Raw genomic sequence first — 17,680 nt, 5'->3', positions numbered from 1 at the left:
TAGTCCCTTCGCCGTGGCCCTTATTCCCTGGGCCACAGATGGTTGGCGGCAGCCCCCTCACGCCTCCTTCAGCTCCTGCAGCTTGGCGATGGCTGCCGACAGGTTCTCCAGATATAGCGGCTCCAGGTGGTCGCTGAGCGCACTGCAGCCAGCGCAGGAAACACACAGCAGTTCGCATAGCAGTTCACAGTGCTCACATGTGCATGGCATGAATTCTGTGCTGGCGAGCTAGCCTGGCTCCGCCAGCATGCTGCTCGCCGCCTGGCATTCAGCGCATCCCTGCCTGAACAGGAGTCCACTGACACAAACCCATGCGCCAGTGCCAGCAGGCTGCCCAGCCGCACCTGCCGTCCAACAGCGCGCTCATGGCCCGAATCTCTTCTTCCAACAGGCTGGCCACATCCCGCACGCTGGGAGCTGCCGCCACAGCAGCCGCTGTTGCCGCCGCCGAGGAGACCACCGCGGCTGCAGCGGCGGCCTTGCTGCCAGGCTGCGCCTCACCATCCTGCTGCTGGCCGGTGCCCGCAAGCGCGCTGGCCGCGGCGGCCACCGCGGTCGCGGCTGACACCAGCACCGGCTTGCTCTGCTGCAGCATGTCGGCGGTGGCGATGCTCTGCTCGTCGCCCGAGGCTACTGCCGCCTCCTCCTGCTTCGCCAGCAGCTGCTCTGTGAGCATGGGCAGGTTGACGGCTGCAGCCAGGGCCACATCAGCCATCTCCGCCCCCTCTCCCAGAGACTGGCTGCTGTTGCCTGCAGCACGGGCGCGACGGGACCGCAGGACGGCATTCAGTCTTGTGGACATGGTTTCGGGGGGGAAATGCTGGCGCTGCCCCTGTGCGACCCGACATCCTGGCGACTGCCTGCTGGCCGCCTCACGTGTCAGCTCCACCTGCCCATCCGGGCCCAGCAGCGCCCTGTGTCCCACGTGGCAGTAGCCCAGCATGCGCGGCACCAGCGCCACGGCGTCGTTGCTGTTGGCCACCCGCCAGGTGTTGGGCACCAGCGCATCAAACTGCACCCGGCGGGCGGTGCAAGATGTGGAAGAGGCCAGTAGGTGCATGGCGAGTTCTGGGGAAGGCGGTGGTCAGGGGCAGCGGCAGGCAGGCAGGAACCGACACCCGGGCGCCGCGGCAAACGCAGCCACCCCCACACCAAGGCTGCGCGGGTTGGGCGCAGCATGGCGCCGCACCTGCTCCGCAAATGCCTTGTTCCCAACCCTGGGGGAGCCGTAGTTGTAGTGGACAATGGCGGGGCGGGGCACGCCACGCCAGGTGCGACGCGCGCAGTCGTAGGCGCACAGCGTGCTCAGCGCGCCGCCCAGCGAGTGCCCCGTCACGTACAGCGTCCATGGCTCCGTCTCGCCTGCACCCAGGCAGGGAGAGGAAACCTGGGCCAATCACGCGTGCGTGCCAGGTGTACTCACCACAGCAACTTGCAGCACCGCCCTGGAAGCTCCCGTTGAACACGCGCGCCATCCAGCAGAAAGGGCCTAGGGGTCGGTCAGAGGTGCCGCAGCCTCACCTGCCAGCACAGTCTCCAGCAGGCGCAGCACCTCTGACCGCACGCTGGCATAGGCGTCAAGGAAGCCGTGGTGCACCCAGAGGGGCGCCTGATCCTCGCCGCCGCCCTGCTCTGCCGCCGCCGTACCCTGCTCCTGCTGCTGCTGCTGGAGGACGGTGCGCAGGCCCTGGAGCACCGAGGAGCGGAAGTCCTGGCGCTTGCTCTGCAGGGTGCTCTGCAGCCAGGCAGGGAAAGGAACGCAGATATGAAGGCAACAGCCACCTAGTGAACAGCGCGGCTCCCAGCCCCCGAGTGCAGCCCAGCAACCTGAGGTGGGCTGCATCAACAGCGGAAAGGGAGGTGCAGGGGCGGGAGCAGCAGGGGCACGCAGCAGCACGGCGCACCACAGCTGCCTCCAGGGTTGGCGCGGGGCTGGCGGCCTGGCCGGCCGCGTCCCGCCGCCGCCAGGCCTGCTGGCTCGGGTCGGGCACCCCCTCTGGGTCGAGCGACGCGGGGACAAGGCTGAGGTCGGTGAGGATGTCCTGCAGCACACGCACACAGCCTCAATCCAAGAAATCAGCGTGCCAAGCCACACCGATAACATAGCATACAGACGCAGTTTCAGCGCAAAAGCCCACACAGGGCTCAACTCCCGCCCAGCAACACACACACACACATATACACATTCACCTTCCACTTGGTCTGCTCCGTGCCACGGAAGGCCACGCAGACGCGGCGGGTGGCTGGGTTCCAGAAAATCCAAACCTGCAGGAAAATGAGCGAAGTGGCGGTTGAGACCGCAGGACCTGGGCTGCAGGTGCATGCTCGGCTCCAGGAGAGCATGCTGAACAACCTGCATCGTGCAAAGACAGCTTTGTGGGCCGCCGCCGCTCCGATGACAGACAAACCGAGCCACCCAAGTCCACATGATGAGAGCGTCACCTGGGTGTCTGTTTCAGGGTTGTCAAGATATGCCACAGGATCAAACATAGCATCTGCAGCCGCGTTCAACACGTCCCGCTGCAGGCATAAGGCACAAGCAGGACCGCCGCTGTCGGGTGATTGCTGCAGTTGCTCCTTCACCCAGCATGGCAGTCAAAGCGAACAAACGATAAAGCATGTGCCCCGCAGATGCGCTATGCATGAACCCGCACCTGCAGGCTGCGCCACTGGCTGGAAAGGATGGTGGATGGGGGCGAGCCCAGCACAGGGTCGCCCATGTGGCTGGCGGCCGCCTCCCCCGCCAGCACATCGTCTTGCCCAAACGCCAGGAAGCGCAGGCGCAGGGTGATGCTGCCCGCCGACCCACTGCCTCCCCTGAAGGAAGGCGGAAGACCATGTGTCGGGTGCGATGCGAAATCAGACGCAGCACAGCGGCCTGCTGTAGTGAGCCGTGACGTGGCACAGCAGCGGTGGCGGCAATGCCCTGCCTCCTACAAACCTGAGCGGCAGCTCCACATCGTGCGCCGCGCCATCCACCACGTCCTGCAGTGCAGCAAAATTCGTACAGCAATGACCAAAGGCTCAGAAATGACCCGCTGTGCAATCTTCCTTCCCCGCTCAGCTTATACAGGCAAGCACACAAACAAGAGAGAGTTCCCTGGCCCCCCCCCCCCCCACACCACCACCACCACCCCCACACACACACACACCTGCAGGCCCCGCATGGTGCTGCCCAGCAGGTCATCAGACTTGCCCACATCCGCATCCAGCACACGCACAGTCAGGCGCTGCTTGGCGGGGTCGCTGCAGCATGGCAGGGCACCACAGCGGCAGGGACAAGCGCATGAAGCGGCAGAAGCGGAGGATGCTGGGCGCCGTTTGCAGCTGGAGCCATTGGCGCAAGCTTGTTGGAAAGCAATCCCCCGCTGCCAGCCACACCTCGGCCAGCCTTCCTTGCTTGCCTGACAAACAGGAAGAAGGTCTCCCCCCATTGCGGCTCCAGGCTCTGCTGCACCACAGCCGTGGCTGCCGCCGAGTCGCCAATGTTGAGCACGGCATAGGGATCGCTCTTGGAGCCTGGCCACCACTGCAGCAGTCGAGGTGGCAGCAGGACTGGCAGCTGTGAAAGCGAGGGCAGGTGGCTCTGACATCGCTGGCAACCACCCCTGCTACCCCCTGCCACCCAAACTCAACCCCACTCCTGCAACGCGGCACAGATAACGATCAGAGATGGTCTCCAGCTGCCAGACTCACGTCGGCGGCCGGCAAGCCGGCAGCCTTCACCGCTGTCACCTCCATCAACCCGGCAAACTTCCGCCTCAGGAAGTCCCTGCGACACAAAGGATGAGTGCAGGCGAGTGAGCAGGCCAGCCAGAGTAGTAGGGAGCAGCTCTCATAACAGCTGTCTCTGCCAACTGACTCTACACTTTCCCATCTCCCACTCCGCCCTCACTTGTCCACGTAGGTGATCTCTGTGCCGCCCATGGACGTCATCTTGAGGCTGGGGGCGCCCGCCTCAATGTCGTTGTACGCCTCAAACGCGCACCCCGCCTGCTCAATGCGTTCAGCAGGGTGAGCAGGTGGGCACCCCATTGTTCAATTCGACGGGGATGGTGAGCGATGAAAAGAGAGTCACAGGCACAAACACTGCTCACCAGCGCCAGACCCAGCGACCAGTCAAAGGCGGTCGACGGGTCGTCATCAGCGGTTGCGGGCGCTGCTGCTGCTCCCTCTGCTGCTGCTGTCGCTGCAACCCCACGCCGGGATTCATGCATAGAGCGGCTGCTCAAGGCGAGCTGTGGGGACCACCGGAGGGCAGCTGGGCAGCGGGCGGCGCAGGCGGGCGGGGTGTTACCCGGCCACCGCAGCTGCACAGCTGTGTTGGGCGAGACGGCAGGCACCCAGTGGCCATGCCGCAGGTGCTGGCTGCATCGCACAGCTGCCGCCATACCGCTCCTACTGCTGCTGTCGGAGGCCAGACAGGGTAGCCAGCAGGCGGCCATGCGGCAATCCGGCAATTGAGATCGATCGCCACGGCAATGTGGTTGGCAAGTACCCGAGAAACGCAATTAGCATTACGTACACGTGGCAGAATGGCTGGGCAGTCTCCTCCTGGCCCCTCTGCAGTGGTCATGCACTGGTTGCAAATGCATCTGATCAGTGGAGGAGCAGACGCCAGGACCTGCCCCCTCCACCTCACCAAAACTCTCCTGCAAGTAGCTCAGCGGCGCCACACCCCTTCAGTCGTCGCACTCCACCACCACCATCGCAAATCTGGGCCGAGACTGCGTGCAGCAGAGGGCAGCAGCATGTCCGCCGAGCCGGCGGCAGCGGCAGCAGGTTTGTCCACGCCGTGCCAAGCGTCATTGCCCAGCGTCTGTGCTCAAGCAAGGCTTGTGGCTGCTGGGTGCAGAGGCAGTGGAGAAGGAGCTGAGCTTTGTGAATGCAAAAGGCGAGCGGCTAATGGGTCGACTACTGGATACCGGCTCAGAAGATGCTGTCGTGTTGTGCCACGGGTGGGATAGGGCGCCATCGAGTGTGGCAACCTAGTGGCTTGCAGATGGCTGGGTTGCAACGGAGATCGGCGGCTGGGTTGCAAAACACTGCAGCACAGCCGACTGCAGCGCACAATGTCAACTCACCTACCTGCCTCGCTGCCCGCCTGCCTGCCCGCGTCCCCCACCTGGCCCTCCAGGTATGTGGCCAACATGGGCATGTGCCGCTTCCCGCTGGTGGCCGCCCAGCTGGCGGCGGCAGGCATCAGCAGCTTCCGGTTCGACCACGCCTGTGCCATCTACAGCAAGAGTGAGCGCAAGGGTCCCTTCCGCATGGGCAACCACGAGGAGGAGTGCCAGGACATGCGCGCCGCCGTGGACTTTGTGCACAGCCAGGGCAAGCGCGTGGTGTGCCTGCTGGGGCACAGGTGGGCGGTGGCGGAAAGGGGGTAGAGTTCTCTGTAGGAGGGCTGGAGCAACTACTTCAGCTGCTGGCCAACTGCAGCCTGCCTGGGAGTTGCGCCCATGATTAGCACTCTTTGCACTCGCCTGCCCAACCCAGGACCTGTCTGCTTCCGCCACCTGCAGCAAGGGCGGCACCAACTCGGTCATGTTTGCTTCTCGACACCACGACGTGCCCAAAATCGTCAACCTGGCGGGGCGGTTCAAGTGCAGGTGGGGTGAGGGTGGCATGACGATGGGGGCATCCATCCATCCGCCAGCCAGGCCTGTTGTTTGTTGTGTGCCGCAAACTGCACGAGAGCTGTCCAGCCATGGTCCTCACCTCAGCCTGCTGCACACCTCCCGCATGCGCCTGTCAGGGAGGGAACGCTGCAGCGGTTTGGCGCCGATATCCTGGAGCGGCTGGCCAAGGAGAAGGCCATCCCTCGCAAGGAGCAGTGGGGAGAGTGGGTGATGACTGAAGAGGTGCGGCAGGGCGGGGCAAAGTTGGGGCCGGGCAAAGCAGGGGAGATTATGGCCGGACTCAACCTCTAACGGTTGGCTTACGGTCTGCAAGTAGCAGATGCAGCAGATGCGCATTGCATTAACTTTGGTTTGGGCGTTGTGCTCCTCGCTGCAGGATTTCATGGGGAGAGTCGGCTTGGACATGGAGGGCATGGCGCGCAGCATCCCTCCCACCGTCTGCATGCTCTGCCTGCACGGCACGGCCGACACCACGATCCCCTACCAGGCGCGTGGCGTTGAGCGGGTTCAGCTGCACATGAAGAGCGGGATCCTGTGCCTGACACATGCGTGCTGCCGTGCCTGGCGTGCCCTGTATCCACCGCAGGAGTCGGAGCTGTGCGCCTCGGTGGTGCCCAACAGCCGGCTCATCCTGGTAGAGGGGGCGGACCACAACTTCACGCAGAAGGAGGCAGGGCAGCAGATGGCGGCACATGTCGTGGATTTTGTGCTCAGTTGACCATACCAGGTGGCTGAGCTGAACGCCAGGTGGCTGAACGCCAGCTGCGGTCCTCAGTTGCAACGTTTTATCAATCTGCTTACAGCTCTCGCTACTCAAATATGGCAGGCGCATATGCGCAGACTTGAAAACGTCAGCAGCACGTCAGCACTGCCGCTGCAACGCCCACCCAAGCACAGAATGACATGAAACAAGAATTGTTAAAGCCGGACGCCTACCCTGCTGATGTGGGGGCCGCATCAAGCAGCCATGCCATGGTGCAGAGTACCCGCTGTCCTTCTGGCCTCCCGGACTTGAGACTTTCGTTGTGCAGCCAGAGCCTGGCCAACTCTGCGTGCCGTTGCCACTGCCTGCCGACAGAACCCTGCCGGTCACTTATTTGGCGTGGGGCTGGCGGCAGCCGAGCCCTCTGGGAAGGGCACGCCCAGCTCCAGGAGCTTGGAGAAGGCGGCGGCAAAGTCCTTGAAGAAGGCCTCCTCATCCTTGGCATACTGCTGCACATACGGCTTGAACTTCTTGTCCCACAGCAGCCACATGTCGGTGTTGAGCTGGACGGAAGTGGTGGGGGGGGGGGGGATGCAGGAAAATTAGCAGCCGACAGCAAAGATAGATGTCAGACAGCGGTACTACCGCATCAGATCACCCCACACATGCCCGCGCACCATCATGAGCTGCCCGCTCTTGTCCTCGTACTGCAGCGGCCCCTTCCACTTCTTCTTGTGCCACTTGTTCTCCGTCAGCTCCACAAAGTAGAGGTTGGAGAAGGTGGTGGGGGCTGCAGGCGGGGAGGGGCAGGCAGGGTCTGGGTGAGGGCAGGCAGGGTAGAGGGCCAAGGGTCATGAGCTGCAGCCGCGTGGGAAAGGCAAAAGCGCTGGCTCAAGGACAGCCCTGCCCTCACCGTTGGTCCAGGGCCCCACAAACCCGCTGCGGTCGTCGTGGCAGCGGCCCAGCGTGTGGGCGCCGCACAGCGCGACAATCTCCTGGTCGTTGAACCCCATCCTGCAGGGACCAGGGACCAGAGGCACGGCGGCGCCCCATTTGCTTATCAAGGTGAAAGGCAAGGGAGCAGCCTTGCGCAGCACGTGAGCTCCTGCCCATGCACCCACAGCTTGGCCCTGCTCGCACTGCCACCAATGTAAGCCCCGCGAGCCCCCTTCAGAGAAGCCAGCCCACCTGTAGAAGATGTCCCGCACATGCTTGGCATCCTTGTCGCCGTCGGGCAGCCGGCCATCGGGCAGCGCCACAAAGTTCTGGGGCGCGTAGTCGCTGCGGCCGGGGCGCCAGGGGATGTGCGGGCCTGCGGCAGGTGGCGCGGGCAGGCAGACAGCGGTTGCCAGGATGGGGTCAGCAGCTAAGAAAGGGGGCACGCACCCAGCAAGGTGCCCTGCACGTCACGTTTCAGCTGCCAAGAAGGCCGGTGCCACAGGCAGGCGGGCGGGCAGACCAGCAGGCAGGGCGCCCCGGCAGGTGTGCACACCGCCCATGGCTTCGATGGCGGTGGCGCCCGCCAGGGTCCACAGGTCGGAGTAGGAGATCCAGGGGTACCTGCAAAGCATGAAAGCATGGGTATGGCTTCACCAAGCTGTAGCAACTTGGGATTGGGATTCTCTGGCAGCTGTTCAAGAGAATGCTGTGCAAGTGCAAGCTGCTTCCCTTCCGGCTGCACCTCCCCACACAACCCGGCCGCGCTCACTTCTGCTTCACAGGCTCCAGCAGGTCGCGGGCCACCGCCAGCCCCGCGTTGGCGCCCCAGTTGCTCTCCGGCAGGAAGCTGCGGGGGACCAGAGGATGTCGCTGGTCAGGAGTGGGTTAAGCGCCGGCAGCGGCAGCGGCAGCGGGTGCACTGTAAAAAAATCAAACAAGAAGCGGCTGCCCTGCCCTGCGCTCACCGCATGGTGGCGCCGTTGGAGCCGCCGGTGTTGGTGTTCTTGTCAAAGGTGCCGGAGGTGTGCCAGGCCAGGCGCACCAGCACGGGGCCGTAGGATCCGTCATCATAGTCTGGTGGGAGAGCCGCGGGGCAGGGGAGCAGGCAGGTGGGATGCACGACGAGGAAAAATACGAGGTAAGCATACGGCGCTGCGCTTTGAGCTCCAACTACACCCCCTTCCCCGCCCTTCCCCCCCAACCCCCGCTGCTGCTCCCTGCGGCACAACCGCCGCACCCTCGTTGCTCTCAAGCAGGTCCTCCACTGCCTTGCGCACAGCGTCGTAGTCGGGCTTGAAGCTGGCGGCCTGCAGCGAGGGTGCAGGTGTGGGCTTGGCATGGGCGGCAACGAGGGCCAAGCGGATGTCGCTTTGCAACCTTGCAGTGGGCCTGGCAGCTCACCGCGGCGGCAGTGCCATTCGGCGGCGCGCCCAGCAGGCCGTCGAGGTACCCGCCCTCCTTGGCGTAATAGAGGCCGGCGCCGGCGCCCGCCAGGCCCAGAAACAGCGGCAGCGAGCTCTGCAGCATGGCGGGCAGGAGGCGGGACGGAGTCATGGTGTCAGCCAGGATTGGCTCTGATGTTCCCGAGTCCTCCTGGTGTGCAGTCTTGCGCCTGCGTGGAACACGCCACCGTGGTTTGCAGCGCAGAAGAGCAGCAGCCAGACGGGCTGCCTCCAACAGCCGGGCCGTCGGCTGCCGCAGCTGGCCGCCCGCCGCGGTGGTGTCCAACCCAACACGCCGTCGAGGACCACACATGCGGCACCATCACGCCGCTGGGCCGGTGCTAGAGAGGCCATATAGAGCGGCAGAGCCGAAACCCCAAGCTGCTGCAGCCTCTCGCTGCAGTGGCTCACCCCGCTCTTCTTAGGAGCAGCCTCAGAGGCGTAGCCACGAACGCCCTGGGCGGCCTGGGCGCCCAGGCGACGAACCAGCGTACGCAACATGATCTCTCCGACACTCTCCTCAGGCCCAGCAAGCCGCCTGCAAGCTCCTAAAGCTTCCGATCACGCAGACAACAATGCGAGTGCTCTTGGTGAAAGTACAAGACGCTGGTGTGGACAGAGTTGGCTGCTGTTCTATGAACAGGGAACTCCGTTCACTTTGATCAGCCATCCCAGCTGTGCGCAGAGCCGCCGTCGCTTGGTCGACTTGAGCACAGCCTAGAAGGCCCCTTTTCTGCTCGATTGCAGCCGCGGAGGTCGCAGGGGAACGCCAAGATGGGGAAGAATCAGACGCACAAAGCCATGCAGATGCAGAAGCACTCGCGGGGCACGGGAGGCGGGGATGAGGCCCAAGACGCGCGCTACAACGGCGTGGACGCCTCCTTCCACACTACGGAGTGGCACGCCGCGCGGCTGGCGGCGCTGCAGATGGAGAGGCCAAGGTGGGGCGGGGCAGCGAGCGGTGGGAGGCGCCACCACTGTCTGCGCGTCTGCTGTGCCGCACGCTGCACGCTTCCTCTGCATTCTCATTTCACCGCTCCCCGCCTGTAGCTGGGACGACTGGAAGAAGCAGCAGGACGAGGCGGCGGCGAGAGAGGCAGCCATGGAGGCAGCGACGCGGGACGCAGACCGTGAGTTGAACGAACAGCGCTGCTGCCGACTGGGAAGGCCCCAGCTCGCCCATGTTTTGAGATTGATCTCCTGCATGCGCTCCCGCCTGCTGCTCCTTGCAGTCCAGTACAAGGCAGAGATGGAGGCTGAGCGGTCACGGCGGCTGGGGCTCACCAAGGAGGGCGGCGTGAAGAAGCGTGAGGGCAAGGAGGGGAAAAAGGAGAAGAAGTCGAAGAAGCGGAAGCACAAGAGCAAGGACAGCAAGAAGAAGGTGGGGGTGGGGGGGTGGAGAGGATGCCGTGCTGGGTGGATTAGTCAATTGGTGTTGGACAGGCGTGGCACACATGTTTTGAGCTGCTGCATGGTGCCTGGTGCTGCGCTGCCGCTTCCCACCCCCCCCTTGCTCCCCTTCTGCGCCCTGCTGAAGCACAAGAAGAGCAGCAAGGACAAGCGTAGCAAGAAGAAGAAGCGGCGGCACAGCAGCTCCAGCAGCAGTTCCAGCAGCAGCGACAGCGACAGCGGCAGCAGCAGCAGCGACCAGGCGGACTATGGCGGCATGGGCAGCCCGGTGAGGCTCTCAAAGTTCCTGAACGCCTGAGCGCTTTGGCCCAGCGCCGGCTTGTTGTTTCTGGTCAGATGCCCCCTGCTTGTTTTTCACATGCTTTGCTCCAGCTTTGCTCCCTGCTCGCAACTTGTGCATGTTCTTTTTCGCTACCCACACCTGAACACGTGCACCCGAATGAGAAAGAGAGGTGGGCGATCTAATTGGAGGGTCTACAAAGATGTTGTCACACTGATGTCGCTGGCAGCCATGGAAGGCAGCCATGGAAGCCATGCTCGAGGGTGCCATGTAAATGCACGAATGGCCTGCGACCGCTGCACATTCGTTCGCTGGCAGTTGTAACGCGGCAGCACTGCGGCGGCGGCGCCACCATTGTCCGCTGTATCTACCTCTTTATGAATTTGCCATCTGAATCCTTCTCCCCATTGCCTGCCTCTTTCGCTAGCTTTGGCGCGGGCTGCGCTGCTCCCAAACTTCCTGTGACAGTGTTGACAGGCGCTTGCGGCATTGCCAGCGAGTCGACTGGATGCTCCCAAGTCGATAGAGCCCAGTGCCGGCCGCTTGCGCATCATGCCGGCCACCCCACGCGCCAGGAGGCGCAGGTGGCCTTTGGTGCTGGTGTTCACGGTGCTTGCCATCCTGCTCACCATGCTGGGATCGGGGCTGAAGCCGCGGGCGCCATCCCAGGTGCTGCGCCACGACGACCCGACAGCGGCGGCGAAGATTGGCGGCAAAACGGCATCCGCAGCAGGGGCATCCTCAGCAGGGGCCGCAGAAGAAGCGGATTATGTAGAGGACGGGGAGGAGGTGGACAGCGATATGGCAGCTGCAATGGCACAAGACGAAGCGAATGCGGCTCTAGCAGAGGAGGAGGCAGGGCCGCATGCGGTGGAGCAGGAGCAGCCGCGGCCAGAGACTCGAGCGGCGTCAGAGCAGCCTGACCAAGGTGCCAGTGTGCCCGCAGAGGGCGATTTCCCTGATCCTGCATTGCTTGAAGAGGAGCAGCACGCAGGCCCTGCAGCAGCCGAGGAGAGGCGAGAAGCAAAGGCACCCTCGGCCGCAGCAGCAGCAGACCAGCAGGTGGCTGCCAAGGCTGAAAGCAGCGGCGGCTTACCGGCGGCACCCGGCAAGCCTGTGCCGCTGAGCGATGCCGTGCCCAAGGTGGCCCTCATGTTCCTCACCCGCGGGCCGCTGCCGCACAGCAGGGTGTGGGACGAGTGGCTCAAGGGCGTAGACGGCGGCGTGGTGCCCATACCTGCGGTGAGCGTGGCAGTTTGAGCTGTGGGGCTCCGTGCAGACCCTGCTTGGTAGCCTCCATCTTATTGCGGCAGTGCGTGATTGGGATCGGCCGGTGCATCGCACTGGCTTCTGCCATGTCTGGGGTGTCTGGCAGGGCCCTTGGTGTGCCTGCCCCACACTGCTCCCATCAATCGCCCCCCTGTGCTGCAGCTGACGCGGCTGGGGTGCAGCCAGGAGCAGGTGGAGTTGGTGCAGGAGCAGGGGGCTGCACCTGGAAACGGCGGCGATAGCAGCTCGTCCCCGAATGAGCCGTTGGAGGGCCGCGGCAGCAATGCTACCCTGTATGAGCGCCAGCGCCTCTTCTCCATCTACGTGCATGCGCCGCCAGGCTACAACGTCTCGTATAACGTCAGCAGGTGGGATGCGAGCCGGACGCTCTGCTGGAGGGCAGCACCTGAGCCACCTGGGCGACAGCGCCACCTGCCTCGGCCGCCGCCTGCTTTCCCGCTGGTTAACCCCGCCTTTGCACCACCGCACACACACACCACCACCGCTATGTGCACACACATGCGCTCACCACCACCCCCGCACCATTCCCACCCCGTCCCAACTCTCGCTGCTCCTGCAGCATCTTCCGCGGCCGCGAGGCCAAGAAGCGGGTTCCCACCCAGTGGGGCACGCACTCCTTGGTGACCGCGGTGCGGCACATGGTGGGCGAGGCACTGCAGGACCCGCTCAACCAGCGCTTCATGCTCATGTCAGGTGCGCCGCTGCCGGCGCTGCTGCCGTGCCAGCGTACACTCGCTGCCTTCGCTGCTGCTTGGCGATCATGCGATGCCGCCAGCCGCCCGCCTGATCCACCCGCTCCGAGCCTCCCCCTGCCTGCCCCCCGCTTGCCTGCGGCCTGCCTGCAGAGAGCGATATCCCGCTGTGGCCTGCGGGGCTGACGTACCTGCAGGTCATGGCGGAGCCGGCATCACGAGTGGATGCCTGTGCCCCCAAGGATGAGGCGGAGCTCAAGCGGCTGGAGCCAGCACAGGCGGACGTGCTGAAGATTCCGCACGACCGGTGGCGCAAGAGCAGCCAGTGGTGAGCCGTGGTAGGGTGGCGTACGGCAGGGTAGCGCTGGCTGGGCATGTTGGGCTTCAGGCCAGCTGGAAGTGCTGCTCCGCCAGCGTGCATGCTGTGCCCAGGTGTGGCTGACGATCCGTCGACCCTTTGCCGCCTGGTGCCTTGTGAGCGTAGGTTTGTGATAAACCGGCGGCATGCGGAGCTGTTCACCAGGGACCAGGAGCTGAATGCGGTGTTCGAGAAGAACTGCTGGGTGCGGCGCGACATGGTGACGTGGAAATGGAGGGACGGGTAAGTAGGGGAGGTGACATCAATCCCAGCAGCCAAACAGTGTGGGCTGGGTGAGGAAGGGGTGGTACGGTACCTTTAGGAGTCCTGCCCATCTCCCCCAAGCCACCCACCACCCACAGACATACGCCCCACTCCCCTCTGCTGCTGCAGCGACCGCTGGTGCGTCAGCGACGAGCACTACCTGCCCGTCCTGCTGGCCCAGCACGGCGAGCAGGGGGCCTGCTCCTGCTCCTTCAGCGCCCATGGCAGGCCGCGCGCCACGCCGGTGTACACGCAGTGGCTGCCGGGCATCCCGCACCCCAAGACCTTCACCGCCGCGGAGCTGGCAGGGGAAGACCGGCAGGTGTTGGAGGCCGCGCGGGGCTGCACGCCCATCATTGCAGAGGCAGCATTGAGCACGTACGCAGACATGCTGGTGTCCCCTGTGGACTGGACACAGCAGGCGTGCGAGAAAGCGGCTGCCCAGGCCACGGCGGATGCCTCTGGCAGCGCCACGGAATCCTTGCCACCACCCACAGCAACAGCTGGGGAGGGAGCAGAGGGAGCAGAGCAGGCGGGAGCGGCAGCTGCTGCCGCAGGCTGGCAGCCAGCGCTGCTGCCCCCCTACATGTGCTTCCTGACGCTGCGCAAGGCGGCGGCCGACGCTGCCGAGCCGCTGGCGCAGGCTGTGAAGGCAGGGCGTCTGGATGCACAGTGATTCTCGTGCTGTATTCTACTCTGCAATGTACACACACCAAGCATGTTCCCTTGCCATTCTTTCATCCATTTGCCATTACATTTGATTCGTGTGCTTGCATGCATAGATTATGCTTGCCTGGTCACCCCGCTGATCATCATCACCCCGCTGATCATGCCCTGTTCTAAACAACAATGCCATGCCTAGAACTGCCAGATCCTGGTGCTTGAACCCAGCGCGTCGCTATGCCACTTCCTCCACCGTTGCCTGCTGCTGCTGCTGCTGCTGCTGCTGCTGCTGCTGCTGCTGCTGCTGCTGCTGCTGCTGCTGCTGAGGGCCGTCAAGCAGGTACGCTACGACCGAGACAAGGTCAGGGAAGTGTGGGTGGCAGGTGGCCAGAACCAGTGTGCACTGCCAAAGGGTCATGGTCTGCAGAGAGGGAGGAGGCAAAGGGTTTGAGATGTTGTGCCTGACTTTCATGAGCCACCAGGCCAGGCCACTGCAGCTGGGCCGTTCATGAGTATTACAGTGGGGGAAGGAAGGCGGAGTAGGGCTCACCTGGATCGTGGCCAGCAGGAAGGTCACCAGCGTCACCCAGGCGCGTTGCAAGCTCTCCCCAAGGTGCCTCAGCTCGCGCTGCAGCCCCTCACGACTGCGCCCCGCCTGCTGCATGCTTGTGCCGTACGGTGCGGGCTGTTGCTGGCCCTCGGTGCGGCGAGTGCCCACTGCTCCAGGCTGGGCCTGCTGCGGTGGGGCCAGCAGCAGGGGCCGCCATGCCGCAGCTCCTGCTTGGATGGGCTCGCCACCACTTCCACTGGCGGCCCCGGTCCCCTGCACCTCTGACAGCGGCCCCAAAGGCACCGGTGCAGCCGCCCACTGCTCCTGTGCTGGGGGGCTGCCAGCTGCTGCCAGCGCGGCAAAGGCCACCTGCCAGGACTGCAGCGCGGGCCTGCTTAGCTGAAAGCCCATGCGGGCCAGCAGCGGACCCATCGAACGCATCCAGCCCTGCCGTGCCTGAGCCAGCTGCTGCAGCTGCTCCGGGGTCAGTGTGGGGCGCAGCCTGTCCTGCACACACATGGGGATCACAGATGCACATGCCTTCAACATTGCAGCCTGCCAGGATGCCAGCCTGCCAGCCGGCAGTGCTGAGCAGTGCCCGACATCCTGCCAACCAGCAAGCAGCCTAAGCACTCGGACCTGCTAGCCTTCGGACTGTGCATGCAACAGGCTCTGCTCACCGCGGCCTGCTGCCAGGTGGTGGGGGGGACAGCGCTGCTGGTTGCCATCAGCCGCATCAACTTGGGTGGGCTCGGTCTTGCCATGGACAGTGCCAGCAGCAGCTTTCTCTGCAGCCGTGGCAGCAGCATGCCGTTAGTCAATGGGCAGGGCAGGAAGGGGCAATGCCTAACTTCTGCTGTGTAGAAGTTCACGGCATGACATGCATGCAGCTCGCAGCTTGGACAGCAGGCTGCTGGGCAGCACGGCTCACGAGCAGCGCGCACTGCTTGATGGCTTCTGCCGTGGGCTGGGGGTGGAGCGGTATGGGGCTGAACCCCTGGCTGGCAACAAGCTCATAAATCTGGCGCTGCAGCTGGCCACACTGCTCCACAAAAGCGGCAGCGTCGGCCTCGAGAGCGGATTGGAAATTGGCTGGCAGCAGGCGCAGCGCCGCCTCTGCCGCTGCCCCAGGGCTGTCAGCCGAAACCACTGTTCTCAGTTCCTCAACAAATGTACGTTCGGTTTCCACCACCACTTCCGCAGCTGACTGTGGGCCGCCATTGGCTCGCATAGCCGCTGCAGAGCCAACAGCAGCAGTCAAAACTGGGCCCTCGGGTGCGCACAAGATCCTAATCTGCTGGTGCAGATCCTGCTGCACGGCATCCATTTTCAGCAGCGCCTGCTGCCTGGTCAGCAGCCGCTCTTGCTCAGCCAACAGCTCGTCTCGTTCCAGGTGTGCCGCCTCCAGCTGAGCCGTCAGCTCGCTCTCCTGCTGCCGCTGGCGTTGGCGGTAGCGAGCAGCCGCCTCCCGGTTGCGCTGCCGCCGGTCAGCCGTGACGTCCTGGCCTGCGGAAGTTGCAGCCAGTGCTGCTGGCTGTGCCGCCGCTGCTCCTGCGGCAGCTTGTGCGCCTGGTGGTGCTGCCGCTGCTCCTGCTGCGGCAGCAGTAGCTGCTGCCACCCCGGCCAGAGCTTCGGCTGCTGCTGCCTCGTCGGACTCTGCCTGCTGCCAGGGCACTGCCGGCACCGGCTCATCCACGGGTCCCCACCCAGCAACTGCCTGCTCAAGTAGCTGCTGCAGCTGGGCCTGCTGCGGCATGAGCGGAGCGTAGCCGTGCTGGGGCGCTGCAGCTGCCGGCACTTCTGGCACCCCCAACAGTGCCGGCTGCCAGGCTCCTGGTTGGGCACCGACATGGACAGGAAGAGCGGGTGGGTGGACGAGTGCTGGAGCACCCGGCTGCTCGAGCTGCTCAGCCGGAGGAGCAGCGGCGGGAGCGGCGCCCTCAGCACTGCCTGGCGTGGCGGCTGGCAGCGGCGGCTGTGGTGCTGGGGCTGGAGTTGGCAGTGCGTCTGTGCCAGGGCCAGCCCCTTGCGCTGCTTCAGGGGCCTGAGACAGCTCTCCAGGCTCCATGGCGAGTCTTGTTTCTGAGGGAGGGTGCTCAGCCTGCCGTAAAATTGAGAAAGGTAGGGGATCCGTTTGGAAAGCTTCTGGTTCTTTGTTGCCTGCTGTGACTCAGCACGGCATAGGGGCACAGGCCACATGCCTTCCAATGGAGGCTTGCTTTCTGCTATGTCTTTATCCAAGGCCCGACATGCGACATGAGCACTCCAAGACGGTGGACCCTCCTCTCGGCTCGGTGCCTGGCCGGCTGCCAAGCAGCCACAACTCCCCAGAGGGATGGGCTGACGCTGGTGAGGGCAGCCAGCACCGCATCACCACTGGGGCACAGCTGGGCCATGAGCGCTTGCCCTCTGCCGCTTGAGTCGCGTAAGAGGAAGGCTTCAACCTTGGGTGTTGCTCTGCAGCGCTAGCGCGGTTTGGAAGCATCGCAACTGCAGCTGCGGCAGCAGCAGCAGTTCTACCGGCTGCCGTGGCCGCACCAGCCGGAGCGCATGTTAGGGCGGGCGCGCTGAGAGAGGGCGCCAGCGGCAAGGGCAGCGCCGCTGGGCTGGCGTTTGGACAGCCTGGTGGCTCGGTGGTCCCTGCTGCTGCAGGTGGGCAGGCAGCAGCTTGTATGCCAGCCACAAAGTGCGCCAGCAGCAAACCCGCTCAGTGCCAATGATCACCCGCAGTTGCCTTGATGCCTTCATGCCACCAACAGCCCACTTGACCCATACCTGGTGGCGCAGGCGCCCAGCTGAACAGTGCCCAAGCTGCCCAGCTGCAGCTGCTGCTGTCAACGGGCTACAAGCCAGCTGAGATTACGGCCGGCTTTGTGCCGTTTGGCGGCCTGCCCTCCCCGGGGTCAGAGGCATGTGTGCCATCCTCTCCAAGCCAGGCACATGGCCAGCTGGGCATTGGCTTTGCTGACAAGGGGCTCGCGGCTCGAGCTGCTGCATGGCAGCACCGAGGCCAGTACCTGGTGGCGGCCCGGCTGGCGTCTGTGCGGCAGCACGGACCGGGCGCGCCAGGGACCCCACAGCATCGCCAGCTGTTGTTCATCCAGCAGGGCATTCTGCAGTGTGTGCTGGAGCTCAAGGCGCTACATGCAGCGCAGATGCAGCAGCACCTTGCCATCCTGAAGCACTGAAAGGTGTGTGTTGGAAAGGCTGGCAAGGGCCCTCAGGCTGCAGGGAGGTTTGCAGCGGGCAGCGAGCACGACAAAGCGCAGCAAAGCACAGCAGAATCGAGGCCCTGGCTTGCTCAGATAGGCTGTGATGCCCTGTTTCTGCTTTCCTGCCTTGTCTTGCTGCCCACACAGGATCATGATATGGCAGCGGCGAGTCAGAAGCGATATCCCTGAAGCCTGTGGGTGGGAGCAAGCACGATGGCACCAGCCCGTGGGACCG

At 64.4% G+C, this 17,680-nt stretch overlaps 6 protein-coding genes across 6 annotated transcripts; 3 read left to right on the top strand and 3 right to left on the bottom strand.

Annotated features, from left to right (window-relative positions):
• Window positions 1-57: 57 nt before the first annotated feature.
• On the bottom strand, window positions 58-4,217 carry CHLNCDRAFT_141758 (hypothetical protein; the record flags this gene model as incomplete). Its single annotated transcript, XM_005842857.1, has 15 exons — window positions 58-142; window positions 345-750; window positions 877-1,012; window positions 1,190-1,362; window positions 1,522-1,735; window positions 1,905-2,042; window positions 2,191-2,265; window positions 2,443-2,520; window positions 2,655-2,817; window positions 2,942-2,985; window positions 3,153-3,246; window positions 3,414-3,529; window positions 3,697-3,772; window positions 3,896-3,993; window positions 4,098-4,217. 15 exons carry the CDS (start codon window positions 4,215-4,217, stop codon window positions 58-60), a joined length of 2,016 nt encoding a protein of 671 aa, XP_005842919.1.
• Window positions 4,218-4,751: 534 nt separating this feature from the next.
• CHLNCDRAFT_141757 (hypothetical protein) lies at window positions 4,752-6,360 on the top strand (the record flags this gene model as incomplete). The annotated part of the gene is made up of 7 exons (XM_005842888.1): window positions 4,752-4,782; window positions 4,856-4,958; window positions 5,138-5,365; window positions 5,526-5,612; window positions 5,759-5,864; window positions 6,019-6,147; window positions 6,229-6,360. The coding sequence occupies 7 exons, from the start codon at window positions 4,752-4,754 to the stop codon at window positions 6,358-6,360; spliced, it is 816 nt and encodes a 271-aa protein (XP_005842950.1).
• Window positions 6,361-6,731: 371 nt separating this feature from the next.
• Window positions 6,732-9,227, bottom strand: CHLNCDRAFT_56419 (hypothetical protein; the record flags this gene model as incomplete). The annotated part of the gene is made up of 9 exons (XM_005842856.1): window positions 6,732-6,908; window positions 7,023-7,135; window positions 7,259-7,359; window positions 7,534-7,657; window positions 7,838-7,905; window positions 8,054-8,131; window positions 8,250-8,358; window positions 8,522-8,591; window positions 9,138-9,227. 9 exons carry the CDS (start codon window positions 9,225-9,227, stop codon window positions 6,732-6,734), a joined length of 930 nt encoding a protein of 309 aa, XP_005842918.1.
• A 300-nt stretch (window positions 9,228-9,527) lies between these two features.
• On the top strand, window positions 9,528-10,434 carry CHLNCDRAFT_141755 (hypothetical protein; the record flags this gene model as incomplete). Its single annotated transcript, XM_005842887.1, has 4 exons — window positions 9,528-9,667; window positions 9,777-9,856; window positions 9,959-10,107; window positions 10,264-10,434. 4 exons carry the CDS (start codon window positions 9,528-9,530, stop codon window positions 10,432-10,434), a joined length of 540 nt encoding a protein of 179 aa, XP_005842949.1.
• A 534-nt stretch (window positions 10,435-10,968) lies between these two features.
• Window positions 10,969-13,696, top strand: CHLNCDRAFT_141754 (hypothetical protein; the record flags this gene model as incomplete). Its single annotated transcript, XM_005842886.1, has 6 exons — window positions 10,969-11,658; window positions 11,848-12,053; window positions 12,266-12,399; window positions 12,552-12,726; window positions 12,883-12,999; window positions 13,150-13,696. The coding sequence occupies 6 exons, from the start codon at window positions 10,969-10,971 to the stop codon at window positions 13,694-13,696; spliced, it is 1,869 nt and encodes a 622-aa protein (XP_005842948.1).
• A 222-nt stretch (window positions 13,697-13,918) lies between these two features.
• CHLNCDRAFT_55506 (hypothetical protein) lies at window positions 13,919-15,989 on the bottom strand (the record flags this gene model as incomplete). The annotated part of the gene is made up of 4 exons (XM_005842855.1): window positions 13,919-14,104; window positions 14,234-14,740; window positions 14,914-15,021; window positions 15,165-15,989. 4 exons carry the CDS (start codon window positions 15,987-15,989, stop codon window positions 13,919-13,921), a joined length of 1,626 nt encoding a protein of 541 aa, XP_005842917.1.
• Between the last annotated feature and the right edge of the window lie 1,691 nt (window positions 15,990-17,680).

This window comes from Chlorella variabilis, assembly GCF_000147415.1.
Source record: "Chlorella variabilis unplaced genomic scaffold CHLNCscaffold_38, whole genome shotgun sequence".
Classification (NCBI taxonomy): domain Eukaryota; kingdom Viridiplantae; phylum Chlorophyta; class Trebouxiophyceae; order Chlorellales; family Chlorellaceae; genus Chlorella; species Chlorella variabilis.
This window is presented reverse-complemented; position numbering and strand designations above follow the sequence as displayed.